The sequence below is a fragment of the Lissotriton vulgaris genome, chromosome 1_1 (assembly GCF_964263255.1).
Source record: "Lissotriton vulgaris chromosome 1_1, aLisVul1.2, whole genome shotgun sequence".
Classification (NCBI taxonomy): domain Eukaryota; kingdom Metazoa; phylum Chordata; class Amphibia; order Caudata; family Salamandridae; genus Lissotriton; species Lissotriton vulgaris.
Window position 1 is genome coordinate 670,067,669 of NC_141685.1, and position 14,267 is coordinate 670,081,935.

The 14,267-nt window shown below is 44.0% G+C and overlaps 1 protein-coding gene across 1 annotated transcript in view; it reads left to right on the top strand.

Annotated features, from left to right (window-relative positions):
- Positions 1-14,267, top strand: part of DPH5 (diphthamide biosynthesis 5) — a 428,050-nt gene that overhangs the window by 130,767 nt on the left and 283,016 nt on the right. Inside the window, exon 3 of the mRNA XM_086936341.1 lies at positions 4,883-4,991. Coding sequence (XP_086792467.1) covers positions 4,883-4,991 — 109 coding nt within the window. The remainder of the gene's footprint in view (positions 1-4,882; positions 4,992-14,267) is intronic.

Sequence of the window (14,267 nt, forward strand, 5' to 3'; positions counted from 1 at the left end):
CTCAGGGAGCTAAATGCCTCTCCCTGTCCTTCCGGATGGTGTCCCTACAGGACGTTTTGAAGATGGTCAGCCCGGGAGATTTCATGGCCACGCTCGATCTGGAGGACGCGTACTTCCATGTCCCGATTCACCCAGCACACAGAAGGTTCCTACGCTTCACAGTAGCCAAGAGCCATTTTCAGTTCAGAGTTCTGCCGTTCGGCCTTCGCTCTGCCCCAAGGATTTTTACGAAGGTGCTGGCACCTGTGGCAGCTTTTCTGCGAAAGAACCACTTCCAGGTCTTCCCTTACCTGGACGATTGGTTACTGAAGGCCCCGACCAGAGCATTAGCGCAGGACGCGGTGCAGGCTTGCACCAATCTGTTCCAACATCTGGGTCTCACCTTGAACAGGGAGAAATCCATGCTAGTGCCCTCAAGGAGAGCACGGTTCCTAGGAGCAGTGTTGGATTCAAAGCTCTCAAGGGCATTTCCTACTCGAGAGAGGATACTGAAACTACAACTATTGGCACGAAACCTTCGAGGAAAAAAGTGTCTTTCTGTACGCAGCTACAAGTCACTACTAGGGGTGATGTCATCATGTATTCCCCTGATTCCGCACTGCAGACTGCGGATGCGTCCCCTGCAGGAGCAACTGGACCTCCAGTGGCAGCAAGTACATGGATCGTTCAACGACAAAGTGATTGTCACTCGAGAGATGAAAGAGGCAGTACTTTGGTGGTCGCATCAAGACAATTTATGCCAAGGTCTATCCTTCGCAAGCGTTCCATCACCTCACATACTGACAACGGATGCGTCATTAGAGGGATGGGGAGCAGTGATGCAGATCAGCGGCCATTGGTCTCCGCGCGACCAAAAGCTACACATCAACCTGTTGGCGCTCAGAGCGATCAGGCTAGCGCTTCAAGCCTTTCTTCCGCGACTCCAGGGTTCACAGGTGCTAGTCAGAACAGACAACACCACGGCTATACATTATGTGAACAAGGAAGGAGGTACGAGGTCACTCCTCTTGTCGCGAGAGGCTCAACATATTCTGGAATGGACAATTCTTCACGGAATTTCTCTAAAGACGGAGCACTTACCAGGAGCGCTAAACGAGGGCGCCGACAGACTGAGCAGACTCACCTCAGTCAGTCACGAGTGGGAGCTGAAACAACAGGTTCTGGATCTGCTCTTTCAAACATGGGGCACACCAGAGGTTGACCTTTTTGCGACGCCAACCAACAAGAAGTGCCAAGCCTACGCCAGCAGGTTCCACCATCAGGGCTCATTGGGCAATGCCCTATCAATAGCCTGGACGGGGAGATTTCTTTATGCGTTTCCACCAATTCCCCTGATTCCACGCCTCATCAGGAAAATGAAGACGGAACCATGAAAGCTGATCCTTATAGCCCCGGCATGGCCGAGACAGTTTTGGTACACCGAGCTCCATTTGCTGTCGCTAGTCCTTCCAATATGGCTGGAGGATGTTCCGGAACTCCTAACAATGTCCGAAGGACAGGTTTGGCACCCAGACCCAAGGTCGTTACACCTGACTGCATGGCTCCTGACCAGCGAGAATACATGAATGTCCCTCTTTCCAAGGAGATCAAAGACATCCTTTCCCAGGCAAGGGCGCCTTCAACAAACAAAACATACAGACTAAAATGGAAAAGATTCTGTATTTGGTGTGAAAGAGAAAAGGTTGATCCGTTCACCTCAAAACCTCATCAACTCCTGCCTTATCTACTCTCGCTAGCTAAGTCTAATCTGTCCCATTCTACAATCAAAGTCCACTTAGCGGCAATTTCAAGATTCAGAAGATCTGATTCTGGTCCTTCGCTATGGTCTTCAAGAATTTTCAAGCAATTCCTCAGAGGCCTGTTCAGGGTCTATCCGCCAGTGAGATCTCCTCCTCCGACGTGGCATTTAAACTTAGTCCTGGCTCAACTAATGAAGGGGCCTTTTGAGCCGATTCACCGCTCAGACCTGAAATACTTGTCATGGAAGTTACCTTTGCTCTTGGCCCTCACCTCGGCAAGGCGAGTGGGGGAGTTGCAGGCCCTTACTATCCAAGAACCGTTTTTGCAGTTCAAAAAGAACATAGTCATCTTGCGGACGAACCCAAGGTTCATCCCCAAAGTTCCTACAGACTTTCACGTAAATGAGCCAGTGATTCTGAAGACATTTTTTCCGAACCCAGTCACTCCAGCGGAAAAAACATTGCACACTCTGGATTTACAACGATGTCTCAAATTCTACATAGACCGGACCAAAGACTTTAGAAAGTCTTTGCAGTTGTTCATTGCCTTCGGCGGTCCGAACAAAGGTCTCCCTCTGTCCAAACAGGGGATCTCAAGATGGATTTCAAGTGCTATTCTGCATTGCCACAAGATAGCAGGAAAACCTCTGGTGGGCAGGATCTGTGCTCACTCAACGAGATCAGTGGCATCTTCTACAGCCCTCTTTTCGGGGGTGCATATCAAAGACATTTGCAGGGCTGCTACCTGGAGCAGCGTGCACACGTTCACTAAGCATTACTGCTTGGAGTCATTGCAGCAGGATGACGCGGCAGTGGGCCAGGCTGTCCTGAGAAACCTCTTCAAGTGATTGGTGAGCTTTCCTTTCTATCCCACCTTCCATGGGTAACACATTTTGTACTTTCATTTCTAATGTTATAATGTTCTCTTTTACAAAATGTGTTTATGGTGTTTACTGCTTACTATTCTGATACAAAGCATGGGAATCTATGAAAGTTCCAATACTGGGGCAAGAAAACAAGTTACTTACCTGTAACTTTGGTTCCCCAGTATTGGTAACTTTCATAGATTCCCATGCACCCACCCACCTCCCCGAGGAAAGCTCAGCCTTCAGCAAGTATGGTGTCTAGCACACAACGGCTACGAAAATCTGAGGCTCTGAGGTTCCTTCAGGAAGGTTCTAGGGGTGAGGCTCTTCTGATTGGCTGATGCCTAGAGTTTGGTCTCTTTTACAAAAAGAGGCTGATATGCTACAAAAGGGAATGAGGCCTAGGCCTTTCCTTTCTCTTTTGTACCTACTACTATGGTATTTTTTATTACCGAGACTCCCAGTCCGACGACGGGGAATGATACAAAGCATGGGAATCTATGAAAGTTACCAATACTGGGGAACCAAAGTTACAGGTAAGTAACTTGTTTTCTTCTATGGCAGAAATGTGTTCATCTGTGTCACTTTAACTTCTTTTTTGAATGGCGCAGTTGAGGGAATCAGCCTGATTTCAGGGGTTGTGACGTTCCAAATTTTTGGGGCTACACCTGAGAATGCTCGTTATGTCTTTTTTAATGAAATTTCGCTGGCTTCAGCAGTAGGGTGCCTATAGAAGCTCTACAACCACCAGATAGTTCCAATTTTTGTGCAAGTTATCTCGGGGTGTTGAAGTGTATGGCTTTGTGGGTCATTCAAGCAATTTATAAGTGAATCATAAAATTGCATAATGTACTTTTGATCTTTGTTGATTTGCATGTGTGTTTGTCATGATATTTTGTGAAATTGCATCATTGACGGACTTCCATCCTGCGCCTCGAAACCAGCATTATGGTGATTAGTGGCAGCATTCTTCCTGACATTAAAACAGTTCATGCATAACAAGCGAAGGCATCCCAAAAGAAAACATTCGAATGGAAAGGCCATGTTTTGCTGTACTTTTAATTTTAGAACATTGTGTTTGGGAGCAGACAGGAAACAGCCCTGCCTGATAAATGTGTGAAGCCAGCTGCGAAAGGTTGTTTCTCCCCCATCTCCCGCCTGTTTTACTCCCTTTCATTGGCTGATTTCCGAAAGACCTTAGGGGCATGTACATGGTGCCTGTAGTATCTCTGCTTCCAGGGCTTTAAGTGGGCCGGGTCTCACTGGTGCTGAGCACAGGCAGTTTTTTTGAGGAGGCCTCGAAACAGGTCTCTATAGGGCTCTGTTTTGTGCCCTGGCACAGGCGGTCCGTTTTTTTTCAAGCGTTATAGGGGAAGGGAAATCCTTTAATGAGAGTCATTTTCTCTCTGGATTTCTCTTCTCTTTTCGGAACTCAGGAGCAGCAACATTGTCGTGGTGTCACCAGGGCTTTAAGTGGAAGTTTTTTCAATATTATATACAAGCCACAGTTTTTGCTTATTTATCTTATGCAACCAACAACCATTGACAAAGCCAATAGTCCTGACTTGTAAGTTTGATGTTACTCGTTGAGAGACCCCCCCCCCCCGCCCCCCCACAGTTTTTTCATCCCACTTAAAGCCCTGTCTGCTTCCATTGTTTCATGGATGTTTAAGCATTTCCATTCACTGGAAGAAGCCTAGTACATAGGGATGCTGTTTTGTTCTCTAGAAAGTTCCAGCTCTGGCCGCTTTTGTTTGTACTGAGACACACTGTACAGTTTCCAGTGAGTGGAAGGAAGAGGCCATTAATGAAACGCCGGAGACCTGCCCGTGTTGGTTTCTCTCAGTATAACCAGGATTGCTACACCACAGATGTGTTTGCAGGTGTGGGCGCCGAACAATGGCCACTTTTCCTTCCAAGCAGCTGCCAAAGCAACTTGAGGGGTCGGAAGCCAGACACGGTGTGGTCATTTCAACTGTGCGATAAGAGAGCAGCGATGGTGAAACGTGGGCCTGGGCCGATAACAAACGCGCAGAGAGGCTTTCCTGCCTGCAGTTCTGAAGCACAATGCGCCTGCCCTGACTCAACTTGGTATGATCCAGACTTGGAGAGCGTGAACGTAAACATCTCGCATTTGATAAGCACATGTGAAGAAAATGTGTAAAAGTTGACTGACAAGTAATTCTTGTAGCGTATTTGCGACCTGTAAATGTTGAATCGTTTCCCAAGTGAAGCTGTTGTATTCAGGATGCCCCTTCATTCTTCCTTTTATCACAGGGCGACGACCCACAGCGATCTTGTGCTGCGCGCAGTGAAGGCTGGGATCCCCTACCGAGTTATTCACAACGCCTCCATCATGAATGCAGTTGGATGCTGCGGCCTGCAGGTAACTCCTTACGTGTGTAGTTCTGTACACACACAGTAGTTCATCGTTACACGAGGCCCAATATGCATTGGGTAGGCACTCATGTTGTAGGGATGCACGAGTCTGAGGAATGGGATGCAGGCATCGCAACATCTCGTGATATGCTGCTAAACAATGTAAATACAACTTAAAATACTAGAAACCTATGAAGGTTACCCATTTTCGAAGATGTCAGGGGCGGTCATGAGGAAGGATGTGGGATTGTGGAGACTACAGCAAATGCCTGGGGTTTCCAGCTCAGTAAAGCAAGCTTCCAGGGCCTGGTTGAAGTAATCCAGAGACTGTGTAGCTCTGACGTGGCTGTCACAGGAGTACTGGAGTGTTGACCAAGCAACTCAAAAGATCTGGATCACATTGAGTTAGTGGGAACTGTTCGCTGGAGGAGTGGTGACATTCAGCTATTGGGTCTAGTGTGACTGCTTGTAGTCAACGTGGAGAAGTGTGGCTTTATGCCCAGTAAGGATCAGTGCTATAAATAGCTTTGAACACAAGAGTAAGTGCTTTGCAGTGAGCCTTCTGGTGGGTGGAAAGCATTTTGAGATAATACCAGAAGGGCGAGATAGTCTTTCAAGACGCAAGTCAAATACACAAGTTGTCACACATGTCTAACACATAAAAGAAGTCTGAGGTCTCCACAAGACCTTAAGTCACCATTGTACGTACCAGGGTATACTTGCAGCCTACATCTATAGGTCTGATAGGGGCGTGTATTTGTAGTGTAATACTTGGGGAACATGATGTACCGAGGTTTTTACCCAGGAGCAATCCAACGGTACATTTTACAAGAGTGCTCTGGTGGCCTGGTTGATTACAAAGTAAACAAGAACGGAACAAGAAAATACCTCTTCCGATCTGGGAATCTTTTATTGATTTTAAAAGGACTCTCACCCACTTGAATACTCTAGTGGCATGCTTCATCCTCGAGTTCACACCCAGGTTACCTAGGGTGTCTGAGTGGGCTCAATCTCACAAAAGGATAAAGCTCTTCTAGATGGTTTTAGGGGATCTGTGTAAAGATTAAAATGACCAAGTATCCCAAAAAGATTATTTGAGCTTGTGGGTCAGGTACATCTTAATGATTTTGGGGGCCCTGGGCAAACATACTTTGGGGGCCCCTGTTTGGGACAGCTTTCAATTTATGATCCAATTTCAGCTCTTTCGTTCCTTTGGCCAGGTCAGTGACTGTGCACAGGAACATTGGCACAACTTCTAAATGTGTTTTCATCTAATATTTAGGGAGAATGACGTGCGTTTTCAATATTGTAAAACAGCAGCAGTTCACTAATATGATTGCAAACAATCTCTGTGACCAATGATTGCAAATAATCTCTGTGACCCCACCCACATGTCGATTTATGTGAATTCCTGTTTTGCGCCAAAATAAACTTGTTTTATGGATGTTGTATGAAACATAAACACAACATTTCTCTGCAAAATGTCAGTTATAGATTCCCACACGTAACCCACATTGAAAATAAATTAAAAGAAGAGAGTATTTAAAAAATGTTTTTGAAGAATCATTCAAGGTCATAAGGACAAAACCCCTCAGCAGAACACAGCTGGCTCTATCAGGGGCTCCCAAAGCAAACACAGGGAGATGATGGACGGAGCGCTGAAACTTTTTAAACACTCACCCCCCAGTCACAGATCTGGGTTGAATCCATCATCATTCTTTAGCTCACTTCATCACCTCAGTTCAGACCCAGCTATATGCAAATCAGTCTCGACACTGTGCCTCATGAGAACAGTCTAGCCCAAACTGCCAAGTCAGGTCTTCCCTGAACCGGAAACAAGCATCCTGGGGTCGGTTTCGGGGTAACACCCCTCATCAGCCAGGTTAGCTTAAATCCAGTGGCAAAGTGAGCAAGGGACCCACGTGTGGGCATACACTGCCATTTAGGTCGAAAAAAGCAACACAAGTAGATGATGGAAGGAGCGCTGAAACTTTTCAGACACTCCCCTTCAGTCACAGATTTGGGTTGAATCCATCATCATTCTTTAGCTCACTTCTTCACCTCAGCTCAGACCCAGCTATATGCAAATCAGTCTTGATCCTCTGCCTCATGGGAACAGTCCAGCCCGAACTGCCAAGCCAGGGTTTTGTGGGCCCTGGGCCAACATATTTTGGGGGCCCCTGTTTGGAACAGATTTGAATTTATGATCCAATTTCAGCTCTTTCATGCCCCCTTTGACCAGGTCACTGACTGTGCACAGGAACATTGGCCCACATTCTAAATGTGTTTCCAACTAATATCCTAGGAGAATGACGTGTTTTCAATATTGTAAAACAGCAGCAGCTCACCAATACGATTGCAAATTATCTCTGTGACCCCACTCACCCATGTCTCCTATGTAAAGTCCCTTTTTGCGCTAAAAGAAACTTTTTTTATGGATGTGGTATGAAACATAAACGCAACATTACTCTGCAAAATGTCAGTTATAGATTCCCACGCATAACCCACATCGAAAATAAATTAAAAGAAGAGAGTAATTAAAAACGTTTTTGGAGGAATTATTCAAGGTCATAAGGACAAAACCCTCAGCAGAACACAGCTGTCTCTCTCAGGGCCCCCCTAAAAGGCTGGGGCCCTGTTCCAGTGCCCACTTTGTCCATGCCTTAAACCTTCTCTGTTGTGGGTGCTTGGGTAAGGTTAAAAACAAAATGGTTGCTTAACAGGGTTGAGTAAGGGGTCCCCTGCATACACTGAAAAGTTCAACGTGTTTCAGCCACTTCTGCACAGATCAGGTCTGGTGGCTTTCTTCAGGACCCTACTACAGATCCCTTTAAGATAAAATGAATCATAAACAGCATTCACTCATACATTTCACAGACTTACGTACAATTCAGGTTTAATTTTACCCGTCCCTGGAAATCTGGGAGAAACAAAATCAAAACAAATGAAGCATTAAACTACAAAGTATAGGAGAGAAACGCACTTGTAGTTTCTAAGTTCATTGATCTAAAAACCAGGATACTGTATCACCATTCATGAGTGCTGTGAACGCTGAAAAGGCTTTGTCATGTGAATCATAATATGGCCAATAAATAGTTAATCATTTGCAAAGGACTGATGTGATATCTTGAATATAACTCATTCATAACGCAAGTGAATTGCACGCACATTCAAAGGCACTTAAGGTAAAGTGAGGGAAAGATGTACCTCTCAGGGGCTATCAAATGCCCCATAGTGAATACTGGAGGGGAGCAGACCCTGTAGTCAAACACTGCAAAAAAATTGGATGGGCAGAAAGGACTGGTGAAGAATTATCCAAAACATCAATTAACCAAGCATCCTCCCCCACGGGCCTCATTTACTTTGTTAAGGGTTCAGTCCTTCAATGGTACCTAATGGGACCTCCTATCCCTGCATACTGAAGTCTACGTCTTCTGGTGGGGTTTTGAATGTCAGAGCGTTGTGTTTGCTGGAGGCTCCTCCTCCTCTGTATGCGCAGCGTTGGCTAAACGCCCTGCCCCTCATACGTACTTGTGGTAGTGTTGCCGCCCCTCGTTTGTACAATGAAAGTAAGTAGCCTGCTATGTGCATATCTACATTGTTAGGTTCAGTGGTGGTGTAAAAGATCAGAACAGTGAAACTGATCTAAAAACTTTGATAGTAAAGAGGAGAGGTAAATAATTATTAACATGACCATCAGGGAAGGTACTGGCATCCAAAAAGCTCATAGTGGGCCAAAAGTAATTCAAACATAATGATTTAGTTGACTGGTATACCGGCTCTCAATGTCCAAACCCACCAGGATATTTTGGGTTTGATCAAAAGCTGTATCTTGTAGTAGTTGTAATAAGTCCCTCATGTCCTACAGATATGTGGGTGTGCATTGTACAACTGGTCGTAAAACGAAGTCAACTAATTGAGATGATTGCTCCAAACTAAATTCAATACCTGAAACAATTGGTCGTCCTGGTGGGGGGGGGGGGGATCTTATTCTTGTGGATCTTACGGAGGATGTAAAAATATGGCATGACAGGGTTTTGGTTTATCGGGAAATTAGCCGCTCTTTTGAAAATCCAGTTCCCAGTTTCTGCTGCATCCACCAGTTTTTGTATGATAATCGTCAAACATGTAGTTGGACCCTCCATCAATATCTTATAATGCTTTTCATTTGATAGCAGGCGATTGCAATCTGGTGTGTAGTCCATGGTGAGGAGGACCCAAATACATTTTCTGTTGGTCATGACCGAATCCTTTATTTCTTTACTATAACTATTTGACACTGTCACCGTATTAACCGATTGCCCATGCTTTCGACCACTTTAAAAAAATCTGCTGTATATAATGTCACCATCATTGACCATCCAGCAGAGAAGTCAAGGGCCGGATTCACAAAAGTAACTTACACTTTGAGTAAGTTGAAGGAGTTTACACTTTGGAGTAAGTTTACTACTTTCGGTATTCACAAACTCCAATAAACTTACTACAAAAGTGTAAATTTCATGTCCCCGCCCCCAGAGTAAAGCAACTGGCTTACAGTTGTGTGACTGGGTGACATCTCTCTCGAAACCACTCCCAAACCTCCTTAAACCACTCCCAACCATCCCTAAACTCATCCTACTCCTCCCTAACCCTATCCACCTTAGGAGTAAGTGTGCCCCCTTTCCCACCTCTGCCCTGTGTCCCTCCCACATTTACTACTTCAATCTATTCTTGCATGTTTGGAGATTCTGGAGTCAGGGCAGAGAACTCCACAAATATAAGTATAGGTACAACTTACATTTTGTAGTATGTATTATAATACATTTTCTGGTACTAATTCAGTTTGTGGATTGGGCCCAAAGAGTTTGAAACGTGTACAATGTCAGCAGAGTTACACGTTGGAGAAATGCAGGTGCATGTCAGATTTTCTCCTTGACTTCTGAGTATTGTAAACAACCACTTTGGAGTTGCTGAGCCTGGCATCTGAGGGACTCTGTCATTAAAAGTTATGAACTTTATTTTGTGGCTTGGACTTATTGGTTTACAAAACACAATAATCGACTCTAGCTAACTCAAGCACTCAATAAGTATTAATAATGAAATTGTTCGGTAAAAGATGGTGTTTACCGTTGCTTAATGTAGGACCTGGAGGCTGTGAAATGTTCTTGCCCGCAGGATCAGGGCAACATCTACTTTATTTAGACTTGTATAGCAAGCAGTGTGACACCGTGCTCCACGGAGATCTATGTCAGGAAGGTGAATATGAATATCATACTTCACAGTCCAGCAATAGGAACATATTGTAACTGGACATGGCAGACTACACTGTGAGTCTGGTGTCCTGACTTTGTGAGGTCACTTCAGAATTAAAATAGTAGGTGTTTTGCTGAGAGTGAGGGGAACTGCCATTTTACACAGAGCCTACTATGATGGAGCCCTGTTTCACGAACATCAAGTTACAGCACAAGTCCAAACCAGAGTCAAAAGGTGAACAACAGCAAATTAAATTGTATTCACTTCTTATGAGAATCAGATCCATAATTTATAAAGAGAGTTAAGGATTCCCATAAAAACGCACGTTTTCGATATCAAGAAGTTAAATTCTAAAATAAATTACACAAGTATAAAAACTTTATCAGGATGAAACAACACCTGTAGTGATGTAAACATTATCTCCGCCCTACCTGATCTCAGTCGAGTTACCCTAACATATCTTAAGGAAAGGACAGTGAATTCACAGGGCCAAGTCACATTTTGAAAGATTGAGGTCATATAATCTGAAAGAGCATTCACATTGGAATGTTCCATCTTTGAAAAGAGACACTCCAATATTTTCTCCTCGTTCTCTGATATTTTTTGGAACAATCAAGATGTAGATGATGGCTCTTTATTTCAACCTGCTTGTAAATAAGATATTTGTCTTTGGGCAATCTATTTTATGCATAAAAGTTGAAAGATGCATGCCACTTAACTGGCTGCCAGTGATTATGTTTCACAAATATCCAAATCAAATCTCTTGGTTTCAGTTTTAAAATTGATCTCTTTACTCCAGTGAAAGTACTATTTTCTGTGAACAAGTAAATTATATTGCGACAAACCAACCTAGACACGACAAGTATGTTGTGCTGCATGGTCTTTTGATCGCTGTTCATATGGAATGTAGTGTCCAAGCACAGGCTGTTGTGTTAATTACATTGAGGAACCACTGCATGCATCAGCATAAGGTGTGAGAGTTAAATTACTGCAGAACATCACGCTTGGGTAGCAAATGCCTGCCTCCTGTGGTCGGTGGTAGTACTCACCAATTGTTTCTCGATAATTTATGGATACTTGTTTCTTTCTTTTATTTCTTTAAGTATTTACCTACCGCAAAATTAGCCACAAGAGCAAAGGAGCTCTTTACAAGTAACAATAAAACAGTGGTGGTGAAACAATTTCCAGACTGGGGTGCAGCCATTTAAATTCGATCACTGAACTCATAGGGATTGTGACAAATCCAAGCATTATCCAAAAAACACAAATTTAGGAAATGGGCCATGAGCATTAAGCGGGAGAGTGGTAAGGGTGTGGTGTGTAGCTTGTGGTGCCCTTTGGCTCAGTGTCATTTACAGGCAGCACATTTTCCGTTGAAATGATGACTACATTTGCATAAACTGGCCGTTATGCTGGTTAAACTATATAACACAAAAACGATAATGAGTGGAAATTGCATTTCACTGAATATTTATCATTTGCACATCACCAAGTAAAGTGTCTTGATGTGTTTTGATCCTATTAAAATCTTGTTTCCATCACAATTCAGACTTATAAAAAAGTGCTTCATTTGTGCGTTCCTAATGCTGATATAATTTGAAATGTATACAGTTAATTTCCCAGTATTTAAATGATGTGTTTTAGAAAAAAACTGACATGCTACAGCCATTCATTTCCTTTCCTGTACCCCAGTAGGAATGTCACCCAGATCACTTTTACAAACTCCTCTCACTTTGCAGTCAGAGAAATAAAAGAACACCCTAGTTTCAGAATTAGTAGAAATTTGTCTTAAGATAACGCCTGATATTTGACCTTTGTCTTTGATCACTCGTCAAATGTGACAAGGTAAACACAAAATGTAAAGACCTCTATACTGCTTTTCACAATATCTTTTTTATGAATTTTTCACACCTCCCATTTGTTTGAAAAATACACAATGGGTCTCAGGTGCTATATATGAGAGTGCCCATTTGAATTTTTCATTTGGGCACTAGTGTTACAATAAATTATTCTAAATCGAGTTGGCCTAAAGCTGGTCGGGTGAAGGATTCACAATCCTCACGATGTTGTTCATCTTTTTTTTTAAATAAAAAGAGGCAGGCAGGCTTCCGTGCACACCACAGCACCGAGTTGGTCATGCTCTCGGTGCTGGACGAGCTCAGAAGGATGGCTGACAGTAAAAGACCGAGCGCCCTGATTTTGTTAGATCTATCAGCGGCGTTCGATACTGTCAGCCATTCCCTTCTGTTGGACAGGCTGGCGGGGTTTGGGATTCAGGGCTTAGCCCTTCGGTGGCTGGAATCATTTCTATCTGGGAGAACCCAGAGAATCCAGATGGGAGACAGTGTATCAGGAGTGGGAAGTCTGACTTGTGGCGTCCCCTAGGGCTCAGCACTATCCCCACTCCTGTTTAACCTATATCTGCAGCCCCTGATTAACACACTAGCGGGGATGGGCTGTCGGGTGTTTAACTATGCTGACGACACACAGCTGCTGCTGGGCATAGATGACACAGTACAAGCCCAGTCACACGCTCAGGACATACTTAGATATACGGTCCACTGGATGTCCACCAACCAGCTTAAAATTAATCCGGAAAAGACAGAGGTGCTGATAGTACCATCCAAGTGCTCCTCCTGGAGTGACATGTACTGGCCCCAGGAGCTGGGCCCAACCCCACAGCCAGCAGTCACAGTCAAAAGTCTGGGCATTAAGTTGGACAGTGCCCTCTCAATGACCAACCAGGTTTCCACCGTGGTTGGCATCTGTACTGGTCTTCTAAGACAGTTGCGCAAACTAGTCCCTCTCCTCTCCCAGTCGATGCTACGCACAGTGGTCTCGGCCACCATAGTGTCAAGACTCGACTATGGCAATGCGCTCTACTTAGGCCTGCCAAAAATGCTAACAAACAGACTTCAGGTAGTCCTAAACAACGCTGCTAGACTTATTTTCAACCTTCCGCGGAGAACGCATGCCTCTCCATTATTAAAAAGTCTACACTGGCTGCCAATTGGACAGAGGTCCGTTTTTAAAAGCCTCTGTATAGCCCACAAAGCCATCTATGGGAAGGCCCCGACCTACATCAAGGAACGGATTGAGATATATAGACCGGAAAGAAACCTCAGGTCCTCTGATGCCAAACTCCTTGTATGTCCTTGTTTCAAACTGGCCACAATGGGAGGGAGATCCTTCTCGGTTCTACTACTGAACCTTTGGAACGCCCTGCCTGAGACACTCCGAAAGGAGGGGAATCTACTCCGTTTCAGGAAAGCCTTGAAAACTAATTTGTTCAGAACAGCACTCAGCTTAGCTTAAGTACTCCACCCTTTTTTTTATATCCCGGATGTTATGTTCTGTGGTCAAAGCGCCCTGAGACCTGTAGGTGACCCGGCGCTATATAAACACACTATAACAATAACAATAACAATAACAATAATGCAGAGACAGTATACCAAATATATATATACATTTGATACAACATTGAATGTTGGTATGTACATTTCTTTAAACAGCCTTGAAGAAGTCGTCTTTACAACGAAACACGTTTTGGCTGTCTTTTTCTTTAACACCTCCGACGTGTCAACACATCCAAGATCGTTCTTTGCAATTTTACTAGTTTTTTATAATTGATATATGAATTGGTGTTATGAATATATGATTAAAAAATACTGACAACAAAGTCAGCAGTGAAACTTATTAGTGGCTGTGCTCTGTAACCAGAATATCAATTATTACCTCATTATTGCTCATTCATCTTCTGAAGCCCAGCATGTTTTTTTCTGGAGGTGCTTTAGCACCACCAGCAGGCTTACTTCCAGTGCCTGTACACTATGGCAACTGGAGATCTGATGACTTCCTTCTGCCCCCTATGCTTCCTTCTAGATCTTCACAATGCATGGCCACTCGAAGAAGGGGTGCAAAGGTTTGCTGCACCCCCACATATTCTTGTTTGTGAGCTGTATAGTTTATCAGTAAAACTTGAATGGCGTTGTACATTTCAGTGGAAAACATGAAGTCTCCAAATGACAGTGCCATACCAATCCATGTTTTA